This window comes from Leuresthes tenuis, unplaced genomic scaffold (assembly GCF_036924035.1).
Source record: "Leuresthes tenuis unplaced genomic scaffold, fLeuTen1.0.hap1 SCAF_8, whole genome shotgun sequence".
In the NCBI taxonomy this organism is placed as follows: domain Eukaryota; kingdom Metazoa; phylum Chordata; class Actinopteri; order Atheriniformes; family Atherinopsidae; genus Leuresthes; species Leuresthes tenuis.
Window position 1 is genome coordinate 13,388,270 of NW_027325362.1, and position 18,896 is coordinate 13,407,165.

The 18,896-nt window shown below is 39.8% G+C and overlaps 1 protein-coding gene across 1 annotated transcript in view; it reads left to right on the forward strand.

Moving 5' to 3' along the window:
* Nucleotides 1-18,896, forward strand: part of zcchc24 (zinc finger, CCHC domain containing 24) — a 36,704-nt gene that overhangs the window by 3,140 nt on the left and 14,668 nt on the right. The window contains exon 2 of the mRNA XM_072390896.1: nt 461-661. Within this exon, the coding sequence (XP_072246997.1) occupies nt 461-661 (201 nt within the window). The remainder of the gene's footprint in view (nt 1-460; nt 662-18,896) is intronic.

Here is an 18,896-nt window from a genome sequence, read left to right on the forward strand (position 1 = left end):
ATAATGAACTGTGAGCCATGCTTTCACTGTTATTAATATTCACAGGGCATCCTCTACGGGCCCTGTTGCATGCAACACTGTGTTCTGTGGCTCCGAGCAGACTGCAAACCAAGGCTAGTTTACCACCAACAGTGCATGGTGACATTACTGATGTTTCACTGGCTGGCGAGGGAACATGCCTCCCATCTTGTTTACAATGAGTCATCCTTTGTAAAGTCCTGTCCTCAGTACTTTTCCAGTTCATAAGCAGAGCTGGGCCTTCTGCCAGATGTTCTGAATTTAATGAGAGAAATGATCTTGGAGAGTTTTTGGCCTCATATCTTTTTCTCACAACAGAAAATAGGACAGAGAACACACAAAGGAAATGGGTGATTCATTTGAATATTTTTGACTTAATATTTCCAAAGAATTAGAATGTTATGTTGAAATGGATCCATTTCTGATGTTTTTTTTTTTGTAGGCCTTAAACAACAATGTGTACAAGAATGTGTCGCCCTATGGCTCTCTGAACAACATCGTGGATGGACTCAACTCCCTGACGGACCATTTCTCAGATCTTTCCCTCTCTTCAGAGCCAAGAAAACCCAACAAAAGACCTCCACCCAACTACTTGTGCCATCTGTGCTTCAACAAGGGCCATTACATCAAGGACTGCCCTCAGGTGAGATCCATAACATACCTGGTATTCAGAGGACACAAAAAGCTTACGTATTGCTGGATTTGTGTACTTTTCAAATGCCTGATTACCACTTATAAGTGTTGCTCTACAAACAAGTACTGTATATAGCTTTTTCTGTGCCTTTTTATATGGCTCATACAACCCAAGGATGGCACTAAAAGCTATACTTGCTTCATTAGTTCCCGTCTCTGTCTCCGTCCGTCTCTGCCTCTCTTACTCTCTCGTTCTTTTAGGACCTGGTGTGACCTACTTGTTAAACAGGCTGGCCTCTGTCTTCTGTAGTCATGTGTGTGTGTGTTTATATGTGTACTTGTGTCCATCTTAACTGCCAAAGCATTGAAAAACAAAGGATTACATGTCTCGACCACAAATATTTAATAACTTTTGAGGTTTTTCCAATTTTCCAATCAGAGTTAAAACAATGTTTCTTCAGGCCATTATTTATTGGTGAGTTTTTAAGAATCAAAAACCAAAAGCCAGATAAGCTAATATCAGTTCAGTCCATATTTGAGTCCACTTTTCTACTTTTCAGTTTACCTCTGATGCATTTCTTTTGGTGCACCACCGGGCAAAATTCAAGTTGGAGAGCACCAGAAGAATTTTATGTTTCAAGTGATCTCTGCAAATTTGATTTTTTTGGTGCTATTAGTAGAAACTGGTGTAATATAAGAGGGCAGTATCTTTCTTTTAAATGACCCTGAAATACTGAAGCCACTGTCATAATCATTTAGTGCACGTATATTTTAACATCGTCTCAGTTGGCACTTAAATCAGTATCGAGGACATACGTTCCTCATGATAGAAATGAACCAGTAGCCCACCTGTGAAACGATCTGCTGGATATGCAATGCGATCTTGACTTAAAGCAGGCAGCAGGCCTCAAGGCCTGGGTGTTGCCTGATGCTGGTAGCTGAAGCAAAGGAATCATTAAAAAAATCATTAACAGTCTTTGCGAAAGCGTAAGTGTTTCTAAAGAACAACTGTCAGTGTCGTCTCATAGAAATGTTAAGTTTTTTAAAAGATAATGCAAACAATGTTGCCATTAACTGTAATGTTGAGGTCGTCAAAGAGAGACCAAAGCTAAAAGGAAGAAAAAACAAACAAAAAAAACAAAAGTCAGTCAGTCAGAGGGCACAATAAATTTGATCTTTTATGTAATTTTGCTTTTCTTCCAGCGGGAGTAGAATTGTTTAGGTAAATATATGTCACATTCAAAGTTAATTAGACAATGGGTGTCTGTTTTCATTTATGCAGTCTTTATCTTTCCTGTAAAGACAAACTTAAATTCTTCTGTTCCCATCAACCTTTTTTTTCTTTGTATAGCAATATTTTAATGAAAACACTGCTGTAGGCTGTGTAAAGAAAAATAAGAATCCCTTGGCAACGCTACTTTTTCCTTTAATATGTGACTGATGGCAGAATGGAACTGCAGGGATTCACAATCTCTTTTTGAGGTACATAATTTTACTAAAAAAAAAAAAGAATTGCAGTGATGCGCTAGTAATTTAGCATGCTAACTTTAGAAATATCTCTGTGATGCAATACATATATGTCTTCTTGCTTTTATCCATGTAAAATGTATTGTAAGTGTTGTTAATCGCTTTTCAAAGTATTATTTTTTCAAATGGCAAGTCTGAGCAGAAAAAAAAGCCCTGGTTGGTATCGTTTGCATATTCTTCCATAGTAGAGAGCAGATATTACCGTATATATTGTTGTACTCAGAGTTACAGATATTCTCTATATGTTCAAAAAATAATTGGTGAAACAAAGTGATATTTTGGATGTAGTAACTTTTGGAAGAAGTGGCTGAGGAATGACTACATTATGAAACTGCTGTGGTGTCATTGTGGTGTGATATAGCACCTTGTAAAGACAAACTTCATTGCTTGGACTGCAGCCTGGAAGTGATCTGATTTCATAAGAGGAACACCAGGGCATTTTCCTGTGGAATTGTGGAATTTTTACATGGAGTTATTTCTTTTTGCTGAACTGAGGGCGCTTGATAATATCTCTTCTCTTTATTTTTCTCTGTTGCCTCTCCCCTTTGTCTTCTCCCCCTCTCCCTGGGTAAGTTGCAAAAGCCCAACCTCAGTCCTAAGTTTCTTTTGCATGAAATGGTAACAAGGAGCAGATGTGAGATTAAAATGCTTTGACTTGCTTTATGACATATGATGACTGGTCTCCAGAGGTCTGTAAAAGACTCGTGTACTGATGAAATATCTCCTGGACAGCTCCAAACTGCGCTGTGTGGGAATTAGATCATCTATTGACAACTCTAATGGGAATTTGGGGTTGTAGTATATCATGCAGCATTCAACTTTGCCTTTGTTTTTTCTTCAAGTAATACTGTACCTGTTAATAAAAACATTGATTAAATGATAACGATGCTCAATAGTTGAGCAGGTGTAGATTGAGTAATATTAGATCGTTGAGAGGGCTTATTTCTTTTCTATACAACCACGTTTCTAGAATATTATGTCTGCTGCATTTAGCTTCACATTACTGTTTTAAAATCAAAAATGATAGATTTAGGAATTCATCTGTGTATGTCAAAATCATGCTCAGACGTCTTCTGGTTTGTATTTCAGCTGTTCATCAAACTGCCAACACTAACTTAAAAGCAGCAAAGTCTCCACACAGGCTCCACACCTACACAGTTCAACACTACATCAGTTATTTAGGCCTCTCTTGGGCTTTTTCTCCATCAAATTACCTTCCATTTGTTCTGCACCGCTTGCACTATTGCCAAGTCACCTGTCACTGAATGCTTAGCCAAGGATAGGTCAGCCTTACTTAACCAGCTGCCAGCTGGAGATCCAAATAACACACGTGACACACAACTTGCGACAGCAAAACAAGGTTTTAATGGCACGAGAAGGTTCAACCACATTATAAGCCAAGACTTGTGTCATTTTCCCGACCAATATTTTCTTATTCTAAATTGCTCAGTTTCACAATCTGGACTTTACTGTGTCCGCACTAATAGTTTACCCTGCTCAGAGATGCTTTGCCAATAAAAACAGAGGCTCCTGCTTCACACGGTGTTGCAAAGCTTGTCATCCTGGTCCAGCATGGAGAATCACATTCTGATAACATGTACAGCCTTCCTCTTCTACTCCATCTTAACAGAGACGTTTATCACTGATTTTAGTGAAGGATAACTTTTATTGTTGATTTTGACATGTACTTTTTTTTAACGCTGATTTATCTGCCCTCTGTTGTTTTGCTTAGTTCTCAGAGAAAAAGAGTTAGCTCATTAAATAGCTGAGGCTTCTAAAATGCTAATGCATAACTTGGAAAATGGAAGATTCTTTTGTCATAACACGTTAATATTGAAAATACATAGAACAGACCTGTGGCTGTACTGAGAGCATTATTTTTCAGGGAACTTATGTAGTTGAGTGAAAGCCGCAGGCCTGGCAGCAGCTGCCCAGCGCTCCCTGTCATGGGGACAGAGGTGTTATGTAAACTGGCTTTTATTCGGAAAATGAGGTCGCTCCCCGAGTTATGAGCAGAATGCCTCTCGCTGCCGCACTTTGGCCTCCTTCCAAGATGTCTTCCACTTGCACTCACGCTTTGGTTTTGTCCAAGGGAGTAAGCCTCTCAACAGCTGGCCCCACCTCTGATTTGAGTGATCAAATTGATGGATTAAATGACATCTTCGTGCTATGTCTCCCTGTAGATAGATGAACAAATGGAAAATGTCTTTGTCGCAGTGCAGGTTTGTGGGTGTGTGGGGGTGGCTGCTGCTGCATAAGTTTTTGTGTGTTTTTGAGATAGACTGTACTCCCGATGTCACATTCCTGCAGTAGGCCAGTCCATCAGATTTATAGTTCCCTGGCCATATTTTTCATCCATATGAGCAAATTTCAGATTCAATTTTTATCTCTTTGTTAATATACCAAATGAATAAATTTGATTTTGTGATATCATTCTTTCTGTGATCCAGACTAATGTCAGTACCAATTACTTGTAATCATTGAAATTGATATTATACATACATACACACACAAACACACACACATATATATACATGTATATATATATATATATTTGACATATGTTCTGAGTCAGCATAACATGCACAATAGAACTCACCTATATTCAAAGGACTAAAAAGAGTTGAGTGTAAGTAAATCTGTGTTGTTGGTTGATTCATGCACATGGAATTAATCAGATGGGATATCCATGTCTCAGTTTTTTTTTAATTCCATGCCAAAAGATCTTTAAACTTCAAGCATGGATTTACAAAAACCTTCTCTCTTTGTAGAACAATCAAGCATGTTTGTGTGTATTGGACTTAAGCTTTGATGCAGAGAAGCTGTTGTTGAGCCCCCAGGTGATTATTCTGAGTGACAATAACGGCCCAGGCTGATAATCAGTCGAGTCCTTTTATGAATGGTTCAAATTTGGGCAAAAATGTTCTTTTAGAAATTTACTAATTTGATTGAACTCACTGTTAAATTGTGTTTTCTGGGGCCTTTGAAACAACAGTTTATTAAAAAAAATATTTCCATCAGATGAAGACAATTCATAGTTTTTGTGTTCACTCACATGAAAGTGTCATTAATTTCATCATCCTCATTTGTTCACAAGGATCCACCAAGTCCCTCTACGGCTAAGATTCTCAGATTCTCATTCCCAACTTGTCACATACTGACACGTGGTCAAGAGCCCCTTGTATCAGTTTTCAACACACAGGGAACTGCTGTACAGCTGCATATTGCCAGTAATCCTTCTGGGGCAGTAAGTGACACACTGGCTGTGTCGATAGTAGATGGTGACAGGAAAACGTCATTCTATCCTGCTGGGTTATCAACAATCAAAACAGGTCATGCAGGGAGGTCAAAGTGGAAGAGAGGGATAGACACACAACTCCCAAGTGGATGACTGATGTCCAACCTTGATAATGTGCTTTTTAATGTTCTACTAATGAAGAACCTTTATGTATTAAATTGATGCTAGCCCTTAAAAGTATTTGGTTATGGTCAGAAAATGATCTTGGTTAGGTGCAAAAATACTCAATAACATACATTTTATTACAAGACACTTTGCCTGACAACACAGATCCAGGCTAGTTGTTTCTGATCTTTGTGCTAAGATGTGCTCACAAGTTGTTGTCTCATAGTTGACAAAAAGATGCGACAGTCGATGTTTTCAAGTAACTCTCTGCAAGTAAGCCTAGGCATGTTTTCCACAATATTCACTTTTTACTACAAGGCTCACAGTGGCAGTGAATTAACCCCCCACTGAGGCTTGAGGGCTGAGGGTTCTTGCGCAAGCTTCATCTTTTTCATACGATAGACTGCTACTGCTACTGAGAAAAAAAAAGCTGTTGATGACGTAGATTTTTCTTCATCGTCATGCTGTGAAACAAATATTTTATACTTGTATTAAACCGGTGACTATACTACGGAACGGCCCATATAAATCCATAACGGGTGAGAGCAGACAGAAAAGAACAGCAAGCCCAGCAACATCACAGTTACTGGGTTGATCAGAAACACATGGAGCCCATTGATCCACATACAGAGCCTTCTTTATCGTGTCAGTATAATGAACCTTTTATTCAGATTGTTATGGTGTCAGTGGAATGTGTGTATGTAGTGTAAAGCATTATTTTCAAAGTTTATTTTGTCTGTTTTTGAATATTCCCAGCACAGTGTTGCAGTGAATTGGGTGAAAATGTGACCCATATGTATGTGCAATTGAATCACTCAAGGTAACAGAGTCTGGTGTATCAATGAGAATGACTTTCACTTTGATAAGTACACGCACCCACGTTTCCCGTCTTCCCTGCGCCTGTCAATGAGTCACTCAGTCAAGCCTGCGTGATTTCCACAGGACTGAACCTCCCTTAGCACTTAGCATGCATCGGATGTGTATCTGTGACCATATGCCAATTACCCTGATTGTCATCACACCTCATGTGGTGTTAATTTTGGCAGCAGTCGGTCCTTTGTGGCAAATGGTCACCATTATCTCCCATAACAGTGTCAACACAGAGACACGAGGTGAGCTGTGAAGTGAGGGCCCCTTCACACCAGATGCAAATCACACTTAGAGTAATGTGTGAGTTGCCAAAATGCGTGCTTTCCCTCAGTCGTGGGGATAAACTTAATGACTTGCCATTACTGTCTACCATAACAAAGATCAGTGGTTGTTCTCGCAAAACTTATTTACCTTTTCCAGTGTTTGCCTTTGACAGAGCGGTGAACCAAACCCGAATACGAATTTCCGAATCGCCTGGCATTCATGCTGTGCAAAGGCTTTGTTTTAATGCTTCAGTTAGTTGTTGTATTAAGGCACTGGGGGTAGCGTAGGGGGGATAATGCGTCTGATACACATTGCAAGTTTATAATTTACCAGTGTCACATCACTGCTCAGCACCGTCTGTGAGCTTCAGTCTAAAAAAAACAAGGGTTTTAGCCCCTCTGTGTGCACACCCAGCTTCCTGCTGTCCAACAGTAAAGCTGAAAAAGATTTAGTCCTGTTGCCGAGTTGTATTTCTCTATTTTATTCTGGCCAGGCACCAAATTCCTAATAATGGTTCTCTGAGGAGCAAAAATGTATTATCACTTTAAATCTATTTAAATGAAAATGCTTCGTCCGCTTTAACTGTAATTTATTTGATTATTTAACAAGTATGCGGGGAGCTTCTTTATTTTATGTATCTAAGAGTCTAAAATAGGTATTTTCAAAGGGAAGTTAAGGTACCACATGCACATCTGGAAGGTAGAGTGTTCCCGTGATGCTATTTTGCTGGCGTTGCAGCTGTAACAGTTCATCAGACTATGTTGGCTTTATTCTTGCATAATAAAACCGGGGAAACCTGTCCTTTTCACTTTACTCAGCCCTCACTTTGGTTAACCTGGACTTTAGCTTCCTGTAAAATTCCAATTTTCCAGTCAATAAGAAAATTCCTGCATAATCTAGAATTTAGTGTTCCCATCTGTAGCTTCTATCTCACATTCAGAAGAGCTCTGCCTCAAGCCTCTAGCAAAACATTTGTCATTTCTTGTCGTGGAAACATGCAGCTAAATGTCTTAACTGGCTCGCTTGCCTTCTTTGATAGTAAGTCTTGTGCTGATTATTCTATAGTTCAACGGATTATGTGGGTTTAACGTAGCTGGAGATGTTTGTTGTCCCCTGGAGGCTGATGATTATGGGAGGAGAAAGATCATAGATCCGACATATGTTAATCAGCCTTTTTAACCAGCTCTCTATTTAACCAGCTCTTGCCTTCACTGAGAGATATCTATAGTGAAATTGTGCATTTATATTTCCTCTTTCTCCGACAGCTGTTTTCCTCTTCCCTTTTCATTCATCCTGTAGTTTGTTGTTTGTCCTATCAACAACCCATCCCTCAACAGCACAGTCACACTTGTGACCATTTGAGCATTTGTCATCAGAGAATGCCTCACATTTTACCCCCATGATCTTTGAGCTTCTGACACGGCTGCAATTATTTGCTGTGGCAGGCAGGCCCTTTCGATGTGTCACTGTCATGTCACTCTGTGCTACTAAGTTCATTTGTGTCAGACACAGAGGGTATAGTCAGTGAGCGTGATAATGGCACAAGAGCTAGAAGACAGTGGACCAGTGGAAAGGGGAGCGAGGGTACTTCCCCTGAAAGGAAATCAAAGTTAAAAGAATGATAAAAAGTGTGGTTTCCTGCCAGCTGGTTTGTGTTCTGCACAGAAATCCCATTCTTCCTCTCAGTTTTTGCTGAGACAACAATCGCACTACTTCCTGTTTTGTTAACCATGACACTGAGAACTCCATCTCTGGGAGGCAGCGCACTGTTACTTTAGTGTGGTCCGGTACATTCACATCTGCCCAGGGAATATATGCTGAAAAACGGTGAAATGTTAAAATGACCGTATGAAGATACAATGTACCATCTCTTGATTTATCGTGTGCTTGAACAAAATCAAAAAAGATGCAGTTAAGTTTCAGTCACTTTTATGTTAGTGATTAGATGAGGTCCATCAGTTTTCTCATCGCAAATGGATTTTGCACAGCCTACCATTCAATAAGTCTGTCTTTGGTACTGAGACAAAGAGTGTAGAATCTAGATTAAACTAGATGACTTCATTAGATTATTTTGGGAAAGAATTTGTCTCTTATGCAACACTTTGTTATGTGATCTTTTTTTTTTTTCCAGAAACACTGCTAAGCCATCACTGTAAAATTCAAGCTGGCGTTGATAAAAGGAAATAAATAAAGTGTTTGGGACACTCGCTCATCACCATTGCATTATGTTTTGTGTTTTCATCATGCATGAAAATGGAACTCACTCACTTAAACATGTTTTGCATTTCTGTTATTTCGCCCCTGCCTCCTGAACCCCGACAGTAAAGAGTAAGGGCAACACCAGCAACATTTAGTTGCACAGTGACATGGAAGGTCAGCACAGCGCTGAGGCCTCAGGAACTTCAACAGGATGGTTCACTTTTCACTTTCTGGGAAAGTAAGGTCAGAGGTCAGCTTTTCTCGACAACGCACCTGGTCCAGAGGCCCTACCAGCTGATGGACTAGAAATTGTGTGTTTTTGGCCATCATTCTACACTCAATAACCCAAAACTCTATGAGAGCATGTCTTTCGCAATTTTGATGTTTTGAGGATGCTGATTTAGAGAATGATAGTTGCTTTCATTGATTTATGAAACAATATAAATTGTGGTGATTATATTTATTGGTCTCACAACATAGTCACTTGTTTCCCTTGGGGTCTTCATCTGTTAGTTTGAAGAATTCGTGGCAGCAATACTGTGCTTCTGGAAACCGAAATGACTGCAATGTTTTATGATGCTCGTCAAACCAAATGAGGGTTCAATTAATGAAAAAGGATTTACTGATAAAAATGATCATTTTCTACACCCTGACAGTTACTGTATCCTTAATTCTCTCCACTTTTTCCTCATTAAGGAGTTTAGAAAGGTAGCGGGTGAAAATGACTTTTCAATGCCCCAAACACAACAACCAAAAGAAAGATATTTCAGTGTCAGGAGTCCTTATCTCCACAGGTTGATCGGTATTTGGTCTAACTAATTGCTCCTTGTAGCAGCACCAATTCTGGTTACAGGGAAACAACAGAGTTTCTTTCGTGATACAAGATTAGTGTGAAAGAGGGGACGGACGAGCAGACGGACAGACAGAGAGTGAGACTGCGAGTGCTGGCACCCTGGACTTGAGTTGGTGTCAAGAGATCAGGGACTGACACTGCTGGCTTTGTGCTGTGCTTGAATGAGCACCTTAGGGAGAGACTGTGGTTCTGAATGGGGACCATTGGGGGAAGCCCTAGTGGTGGGAATGGAGTCTGGTAATTAAGGCAGTCATTGTATGTCTGTAGGATATGCTAGACTGAGAGGTCAGGAAGGCAGGCTTGTATTGTTCCCCCAGCAGGGCCCTCACTGCATCACAGTGGTGCGTCAGACTCAAGTATGTTAGGATGGAGTCTTAGATCTTACAGAGCAAAAAAGAATTGCAACAACAAACCACACAGGCGGTCTCATATAGTGTCTGCATCCATATGTCAACACATAGACTCTAGGGGCTTCTTCTATGGTTTTGTAATAGTTTTTTCCTTTCTCTTTCTTCATTTTTAAGTATGTTGACATCCTCCATTGGCAAGCTCCCCAGGAGGACTGCATTATACATTATATGGAGTTGTATTTGTTTTGGACAAGTTAAAATCAGCCCAAGGAAATATGTGTAGTTTAAAGAGCTCAAATTATGCCAACATTTATGCTCATTACTCATAATTATTCATTATTGAATTTTTCTGAGACTGTAGGTTGCCATAGCACCTCCTGACCCTGTAAAATGATCCAGTCTCCTCTGATTGGTCAGGTGTGTTATAAAGATTGTGGGGTTGCTTTCTATTAGGTATGTAAAGCTAGCCACAGGCCAGGCGTTATGCAAATGTATGTGACTAAAATGATGTTTCAGTCAGATCAGGGGCAGCATCTTCTCTGGGAGAGAATATCTCTCTTTGATGTGGACTTTGAGTTCTGTAACTTTGACGATAGGGAAAATACCGAAATGTAATAAATAAAACATTTTCAAATGAGCAAAAAACTATGTGAAAAAACAAACTTGCCTCTCTTGCTTTATATCTCACTGGAAATCCACATCTGTTTGTAAGATTTCAGTGGAAGAAAAATTAGATCACTGTGAGCTTAGAAGCAGTTGTGAAAATCATTTTAAAATCATTTTAAATATAGATTCAAATAGAAATTTGGAAAACAATTTTACATACTAAAGATTTTGAAATAATGGAGCTGACAAAAAATTTGTTGCATAAAATTGAACTCTTTCGCTTGCTTGGATTTTGGAGCATTTATGGATTACAGTTAGTGTGAGGACGTAGATTAATATGAATGTAGACAAACTTAAATATACGTTTGCAGGCACTACATATGAATCAAGCTCTCCTTTGTCTAATGAGTTGAATAGCTCAAAAGTACAATGAATGTAAAGTCAGGCTAGTGTGCTGGAATGTATCAGTCTGACGAATTAATCTGAAATATGTGTCCAGTGAGTGAAAAAAAAGCATGGGTGACTGTGCCTTTACTTACTTGAAAAAAAAAAAGAATCCATATTTAATTTCTAATGTTTTTCTGTCTCCTCTCTCTATGTGTATGCACTTCCCTGTAGTGTGTCGAGAAGTTTCTGGCAAGGATGAGGGCTGGGGGGGAGGTGCACCATGGGAATGTTTTTACAGGGTGACCCCTGATCTTCCTTCCAGTTGCAGCAAAGGCTCTGAAGGCCTTGCATCTGTCTCTGCTCTAACGCTCAGTCAGTCAGGTTACCAAAGAGCCTGCCCAGTAAACAGATAAGGCTTATCAGGGATGCTCGGGACATGCTGTATCAGACATATTTTCTCTTTCATTGTGTCATAGCAGACAGAAGACCATCATCACTCTGAATAACTGCTGTTACTTTCACCTACCAAGATATTGCTTTTTTGAGGAGTTAAGCAAAGAAAGAGGCTTCAAATGTGAGAGCAATGAGAAACCATATCGGGCCATAGGTCCTATAGAGAATGGACACTGAGATTAGCAACTCACATGCACAACATATCTGGCAGAATGACTGTCTGGCCGCATAAAACAACCATTGATGATACATGCAAAAAAACAGGCAGCAGTAGCTTGGACAGATGATAATATTTTGTGCACCTCTGTTTGCCCCAGTCTGCCACTCAACCTGCTCTTGTCATTCACTGGACTGGTAACCCAATGCTGCTGTGCAGCTGCACAACTTTTTGGGACTAGTGGGACTGTGGCTAAGTCCAAGGCTAGGGGAGGGTAAAGGGGGAAATTCACACCCACAGCCCCACTTAGCATTAGCCCTTAACAGCCAGTAAATAAGGTAAGTGCAGAATTGTGGTGAACTCATCCTTTGTCTGTGAAAAGAGGCAGCTTCCATCTCAAACTGGTGTGTTGATGCAAGTGAGCTTCTGGGTTCAACTAAGACTCATTCTGGAGCCCATTTGGCCTGTATTTGTTTTTTCTACGAAAGAAGCTCAAAGAGAGAAAAAGGATATGGTCAAAAACAGCAGCTCAAAAGAGGAGAGGGTCATTGTTATGAATGCAAACACCCACACGCTTGACTCTCAGGGGTATCCATCAGTCATCCAAGAACATGACACTGAGATCCATGGCAGATTAAGCTGGGTTGTGGAAATCTAGGAATCTGGGAATTGGGTTTTGGCAGAGAGCACGCTGGCCTAGTGATATGCCTCTGCAGCTGTCTTAGACGACAACGACGTGGGTCTGTTACTGAGGAGAAAAATGTACACACACATGCATGGTTTGTAGAGTGGCAAGCAAGCCTGTTGTATAGAATAGAACAGTTGCCTGTTGGCGCATCAGTGGAATCAGTATATCAAGCATCAACTGTCAAAGCTTTGAAATTACCTGCTTACATCAACTTATGTAATACAAGACCTCCACCTCCACTTTGTCAAAACAACCAGAAATTGCAGGTCTTATTTTGTGAGGAATAGTTTTATTAAAGATGACTTAGCTGAGATTACTTTAATCTACATCAACAGATGACTATATTGTACTTTGCCAGCTTTGTTTTACAGTGGAGATTTGGAAAGCTGCTTTATTTCTTGCAACAGGTGGATGTTTCGTGGTTCTTCTACTGAGTTAAGCCACCGACGAAAGACATATTGTGGTTAGTCAAAAACACATGGATGTCAGTTGATAGTTCATAAAAGTTAATCTTCATCTATCTGGTAAAAATGCTCTCATGAGATGCTTCCAAAGTCTCTTTGGATGTTGTGTTTTATTTCTTCCATTTGGGTTTGCTTTAATCACTCCAGTTCAGCTATTCAGCCTGTATTTCTTTTCTTTTTTTTTATGATATGGAATATAATCTTATGATTAAGCATATTGTTCAAAAATGCAATTTCTCAGTTGGAATTTATGACATTTAGAAATGCTAAATGCTTTTTTGTGTACTTTCTGGCAAAGCCTCTCCACCTATCTGTATGACTGATAGTTGTGGGATGTTTTATCTTTGGTAAAGCTGTCTTGATTTACCTTTCGCCTGTGTGATATCTCAGCACGTCAGAGAGCAGACTAAACTGAAGTAATGTGCCTGGTACTGTTAAAGGACGTGACTGCATTCTGAGAATAATGCTAAAATGAGATACTCATTTCGTTTAAAGGGCTTTATAGAAAGCAAGCTTGTATGTACACTAAGGCCCAGGATCAGCTTAGACACTAAACCAAGCAGAGGCCATTTCCTAGAATGAACTATTTTGGTGTCTCCATTCACTCTCCATTTTGTGTCTTCTATTCACAAAATGGACATGTGGTAATTATTTTTATTTTTTTGTACAGCTAGAGTGCCTGCTGCCTTAAAAATCCTGCCCTCCGTGCCACAGCGAGACAACAAACCCATGTCTAAGAACGTATGAGTCCCATAAGTGAAAACTTGTCACAACTCAATTAAAAGTCATCTGTGTTACACAGACGTCTCTGCTGAGTTCTGCCGTACTGTTTCAGATCCATGTGAGTTTGTGAGGCTTTGAGGAAATATTGCCCGTTAAGATTGCAGCTTTCAAAAAGACTGCGGATTTGATTATATACCAAGATTGTTCTGGTTCTTTTTTTAATCTCACATACCACATTTCATATTTTTTCTCTCTGCTGCTCTCCTCTCACACCACAACACCTGAGAGGGCATGACAGCAGAAACGACTGCACAACTGCCTCTTAGGCATATTTAGACCTGGAAACAACTGAGATGTGCTATTGTGAGTAAACTGCTTTTTATAGTGTATTGAATGGTCAAGCACATATGAATAGCTCAAATAAAGAGCTTTGAGAATATGAGACCTTTATTAAGAATAGCACCCTGACCCACATGGGTGCTGAGCAGATGCAGGCGAGTGCTTGCTGAGTGGTTGACGACTATGACTCTGGTGGGAATCTAAGTGAGGAGGTCATGTCTGGTGAACTCGCATACCATTTGATGACTAATATTAGAAAATATACTGTGTGCTTTTGAGTGTATTCATATCAACTTGTAAAGCCATTTTCATACACATTTTCAGACTGACAGGGTACAGCTTTGTATGTGATTGTATTGTGCTAAGTTAAGAAAATGCCACTCTTAAAAGCTATTTGAAATTGGCACTCTAATGTCAGCTCTATGCTTGTCAGCACATGTGTAATGAATGAGCTGCTATTTAAATGTAGATTTAAATAGCTTTAAAAGTTGCCATAGGTTGCTGTAGCCTTGTATTAATGGACAAGGAGCGACTGATTATATGATCTGAGACCTGACATTACAGTAAAAGATGAGCAGCAGTGTTTCATGCCTCTGTTTATTGACATTATGTGAAATGGCTTGTTGAACAATTAAAATTAAGGTTTTGCAAAAAAATTTTCTTGAAAGTTTCTTAGTTCCAGCCAATTGTGAGAAATTGCTGCTTTGTTGAAATACAGGTACCGTATTTAAAGGGCAACTATAGTGTTATGCTTATATGCTCACGGGTTTGTCTCATAGAATAGGATTACATTCAATAATTTGAAATATATATGTACATATATTTTTCTTCTACCATCAGCCTCTGTCTGCAACATTCTGTTGCTGGCCCTGTCCCTTTAAGGTCCCAGACTACATTCTGAAGTAAAAGAAGAAGCTGGTAACAACAGTGAATAATATCAAGGCAATGCCTGCATCTAATTTGTAATGCAAAAGGACAACAAATTCTCCAACTGAGACAGTCTTATAGGTTGTTTGTTCTCCAAAGTACCGTCCCTACATGTGGCAGAAAGCAAATTTAACTCATATGTGTTTTTACATGTTGGAAGAGACATCATTTTCAAGTATTTTGCTTGAGAAGCCACAAAGTCATCATAAGGAGCAAGAAGGGGGACTGGAAGTAGAAGTTAAGCATAGTTACACTACCCTTAACCATCATGGATGCCATTTTTACCCTTCGCATGCAGTTGCTATCCCACAGTTTGACCAAATATGCTTCTACAAACAAACGCCACATGGACATCTTTTAGGGAAGAAGAGTGTCAAAAACAAATTTGCTTGGCGAGTATCAAATGTACAGAGCTGTAATGCTCCCAACTCACAGCTTGACAGGGTACTAATCAACCACCAGCTAAATTGTTTGTCAGTTGTTGTGGTTCATGGCATAATAGGTCAATAGAAAAATGACCACTACTAACAACCTGAAAGGGGGCACATCACCATTCATAACATGACAAAGCTTGACAAAACTGAGCAAATGAACATACTGTGCTGTGTGGTGGACTGCGAGGCAACCATTCAGTCTTTGTTTGAGGCATGTCAAAGTAGTGATTTGGAAAGGCAGTGTACAAATGCCTCGGCGAGGTTGATATAACAAAAAAAATGCCTGGACTGCCATCATGAAGTTTGAACAATCTTAGGAGGTGCATCTTCTGTGAGAGAAATACTCCCTTTACATGCTCAAAAGAAGCTATGTGACTCACTATAAGTTGAAAACTTTCCTGATTTCTTATGCCCTTATCATATTTGTCACACCAACGTAACCAACCCTCTACCTCATGTTTGTGCTGGCATGTGCATATCCAGTGAAAACCTGTGGGGGTTTGTCCCTTGCATGTTTGGACAAGGCTTATACTAACACATCTGAACATATCGCATTATCATTCACAAACTTTTTTCTTTTTTTTAAATGAACTTTTAAAAATACATTTTCAGTTTCTGCTAATGTTGATTTCAAAATTGAATTCATACAAGATTTTTGTCCAGTGGTCATCACTTTTATATGGAGGTGACTCTTGAGGTATGCTGCCAATTTGGGGGAATTGCCCTTTGTCACTGGTGCAGTTTATGAAGAGAATTAACAAACAGATTAATATATATGTCTTTCTAGCAGTGTTATCCTGGCATTAGTGCCAACAGCAGAAACTTGTCCATCTTACACCACTGTCTCTTATGACATTGCATACATTTTATATACTGTCATCTGCTGCATTTTCTCTATGTTCAGGTGGTCTTTTTCTACTTTCCCCACTTCCTCTCTCTCTTATCCCTTTCCAAAATGTCTCCTTTTCTCCCTTCGAGTTACATCAGCTCACAAAAGCTTGCTGTAACTCTTTGCAATTGGTCTAAATTATCCGAAAAATGTTTCACACCAGAAAAACTAAATCCAGGTTCAGTTCGATCAAGACTAGGACCACCTCATTTCGTCAGACCAACTTTTGTCTACGTACTTATGATTCAGTTGAGATTTAACATCTGGTTTTCTCTGTGGAAGACTAAGTTGTATCTGCAGGATAAATGCATGCATACATTTGCGTGCTTGGCGGTGCAACTTTCAGTGTGTGATTGAGGTTGTGTGCAGTACATGATGTGTAATTCTGTGATTTATATTTAGAGACAGCTGCACGATAACAATGCTTATCTCAGCAGTGGTAGATGTGGAGCTGTGAAGCAATGGAAGCAAGTGTGGTGTTTACACAGTGTACACAAGCATCAAAGAGGCTTAGTGTTTAAAAGCTCCATGAGCAACATTTTGGAAGTTTAAGCTGGGCTAAAAAAAAACGACCAAACCACATGATTAATAGATATGAGGTTACTGAAACACCAATATGGAAAGCTCAGGAAATATTTCCTTGTCACGTCCAAGACAAGAATCAGGCGTGATTGATGCTTTGATCTTTTTGATGTTTCACAGAGGAGAACCAGATCTCAGGTTTAAACCACATCCAGGTTTCTGCCTCTGCCGCTCTTAGCATTCATTAGACTGCCAAGGCAAGAACGTTAACTGAAACCACATTAAAGCAATTAGAAGCCTTATCAGAAATACTACGCTTAATGAGCAAACCAAACAAAAACTAAAAGACTCAAAGCTAACATTGTGGACTAAGCCCCATCCGCTGTATCTGCTAATCTATCTTTTTCTGAACTGTAGCCAAACCAAATAGAGATCCTGAGATGAGGACACAAGAGCAGACACAGATATGTGCACAGACACACTCGTTCACGCTTACGGGCACATGGAAATGCAATACACAAAGGTTCGGGGCTGGTTTGGCGTTCTTATGCTGCTCTCTGAGTGATGTCCTGGGGGATGCGGAGAGGCAAAGCGGGGCCTGAGCTCCTCCGCTCCTCCTTTGTTTACACTGATGGTTTCCAGATGCTGGCTAGTGATTGGAGCTCTACGGAACGCTGGGGAGCAGCCCAGCAGTTCAGAGCCCTCGCCAGCAAGCTAGGATTAAGGCAGCTCTATCTTGGATACTTGGAAAACATGGCTTTGTTTGTAATGACTCCCCTGTTGTTTCCAGCGGCTGAGAGTTTTTAAAAAAATTATTATGAATTTGCTCAAATGTGTCACTCGCATGCATAGTTTGGGGCAACACATGCCACGTACAATGATGTCTTAGGTCATTAAGTGTAATTATTAGTTGCAAAATGGAGGATTAATTTCATCTGATTGTAATTAACATATTTGTTTTACTAAGTAATTTGATTGCATGTTTCTTTTAAGTAAGCACCAGGCAAGCCTTTATTCTGATGCTGATTGCAAAGGAAAATTTTGCACCCTATAATTCCCCTCAAGTTGTTTTTCTGTGGCAGCCTGAGTTTATTGTCTGTCTCCTCTACCCAGTCCCGTTCAGGGGAGATTGTCTTTATAAACAGAGATGCATTGTGCTCAAGTGAGGGCAAATCTATCACTTAAACGGCACACCTGTTCCTCTCGTCACTCTCAGCCTCAGACACTTTTCCTAACAGGCATTATAAAGAGACAGCTGCACCAGCAAAGGAGCAGACCAGGGAGAGGGAGGTGAGAAAGATTGCAGGGAGAAAAGAGAGAGATGCACGGAAAACAGGGGCTGTATTTAGAGCTTGCAGTGCATGGTGGGATTGATGAATAGTCCCCATAATGCACCTGGCTGAGGTTCTGGCATGAACTTGTGGCTGTTTACCCTAGCAGCGGAAACAGCCAGTAAAAAAATGCTTGTTCTGTGTGCAGTGGGACACAGCTGAGGTAGTGACAGTGTCATTCTTGTGAGAGACTTGAAGCAGTGGCCATCTGCATGCCCTCGCTTGGCCCCCAGTCCTGACTGACAGGCATTTTCAGATTTCTTTTTCTGTAGTTGCTGTGATGTCAGGCAACACAATTAGTGATGATTTTACTCATAAATAGGCTTTTTTTTTACTTTACTGGCTGCCACATGGATAGGAGCACCACATAACATAATGCAGTGCATGAATGTACATATTTATATATTCTTCATGCTTCATATAGGAATTGCCTTGATGTGGTCAACCAAACCAAAGCTGTTCCCTACAGTAAGAATAGGTCTGAGTTATTTGCCCCCAATGACCTGACAAAATGTTCTTGTTCCATACTTTGTGGTTTGAAAAGCAACCCGGGGCTCTTCCTTTTGAATAGCTGACTCAGTCTCTGTGGTCATGTAACTTCATGGTCTGTTGAATACTAGTTACATCAAATCATGCCATAGAATCTCACAAAATCATAAACTGTTGTATCCAATTATAAGAACATTTGCTTCATGTGTTTCTTTGTTCTTTGTTTATGTGATCATTACTAAATGGAAAATAATAATTAATTTGTGTACCACTTTCTGTAGAATCAAATCTCTTTTGATGTTTTAGGTGCGTTTGTTGAATTGTCAAACATTTAGTAAGCATGTCTACATGGCACCAGTGAAAAAAACAA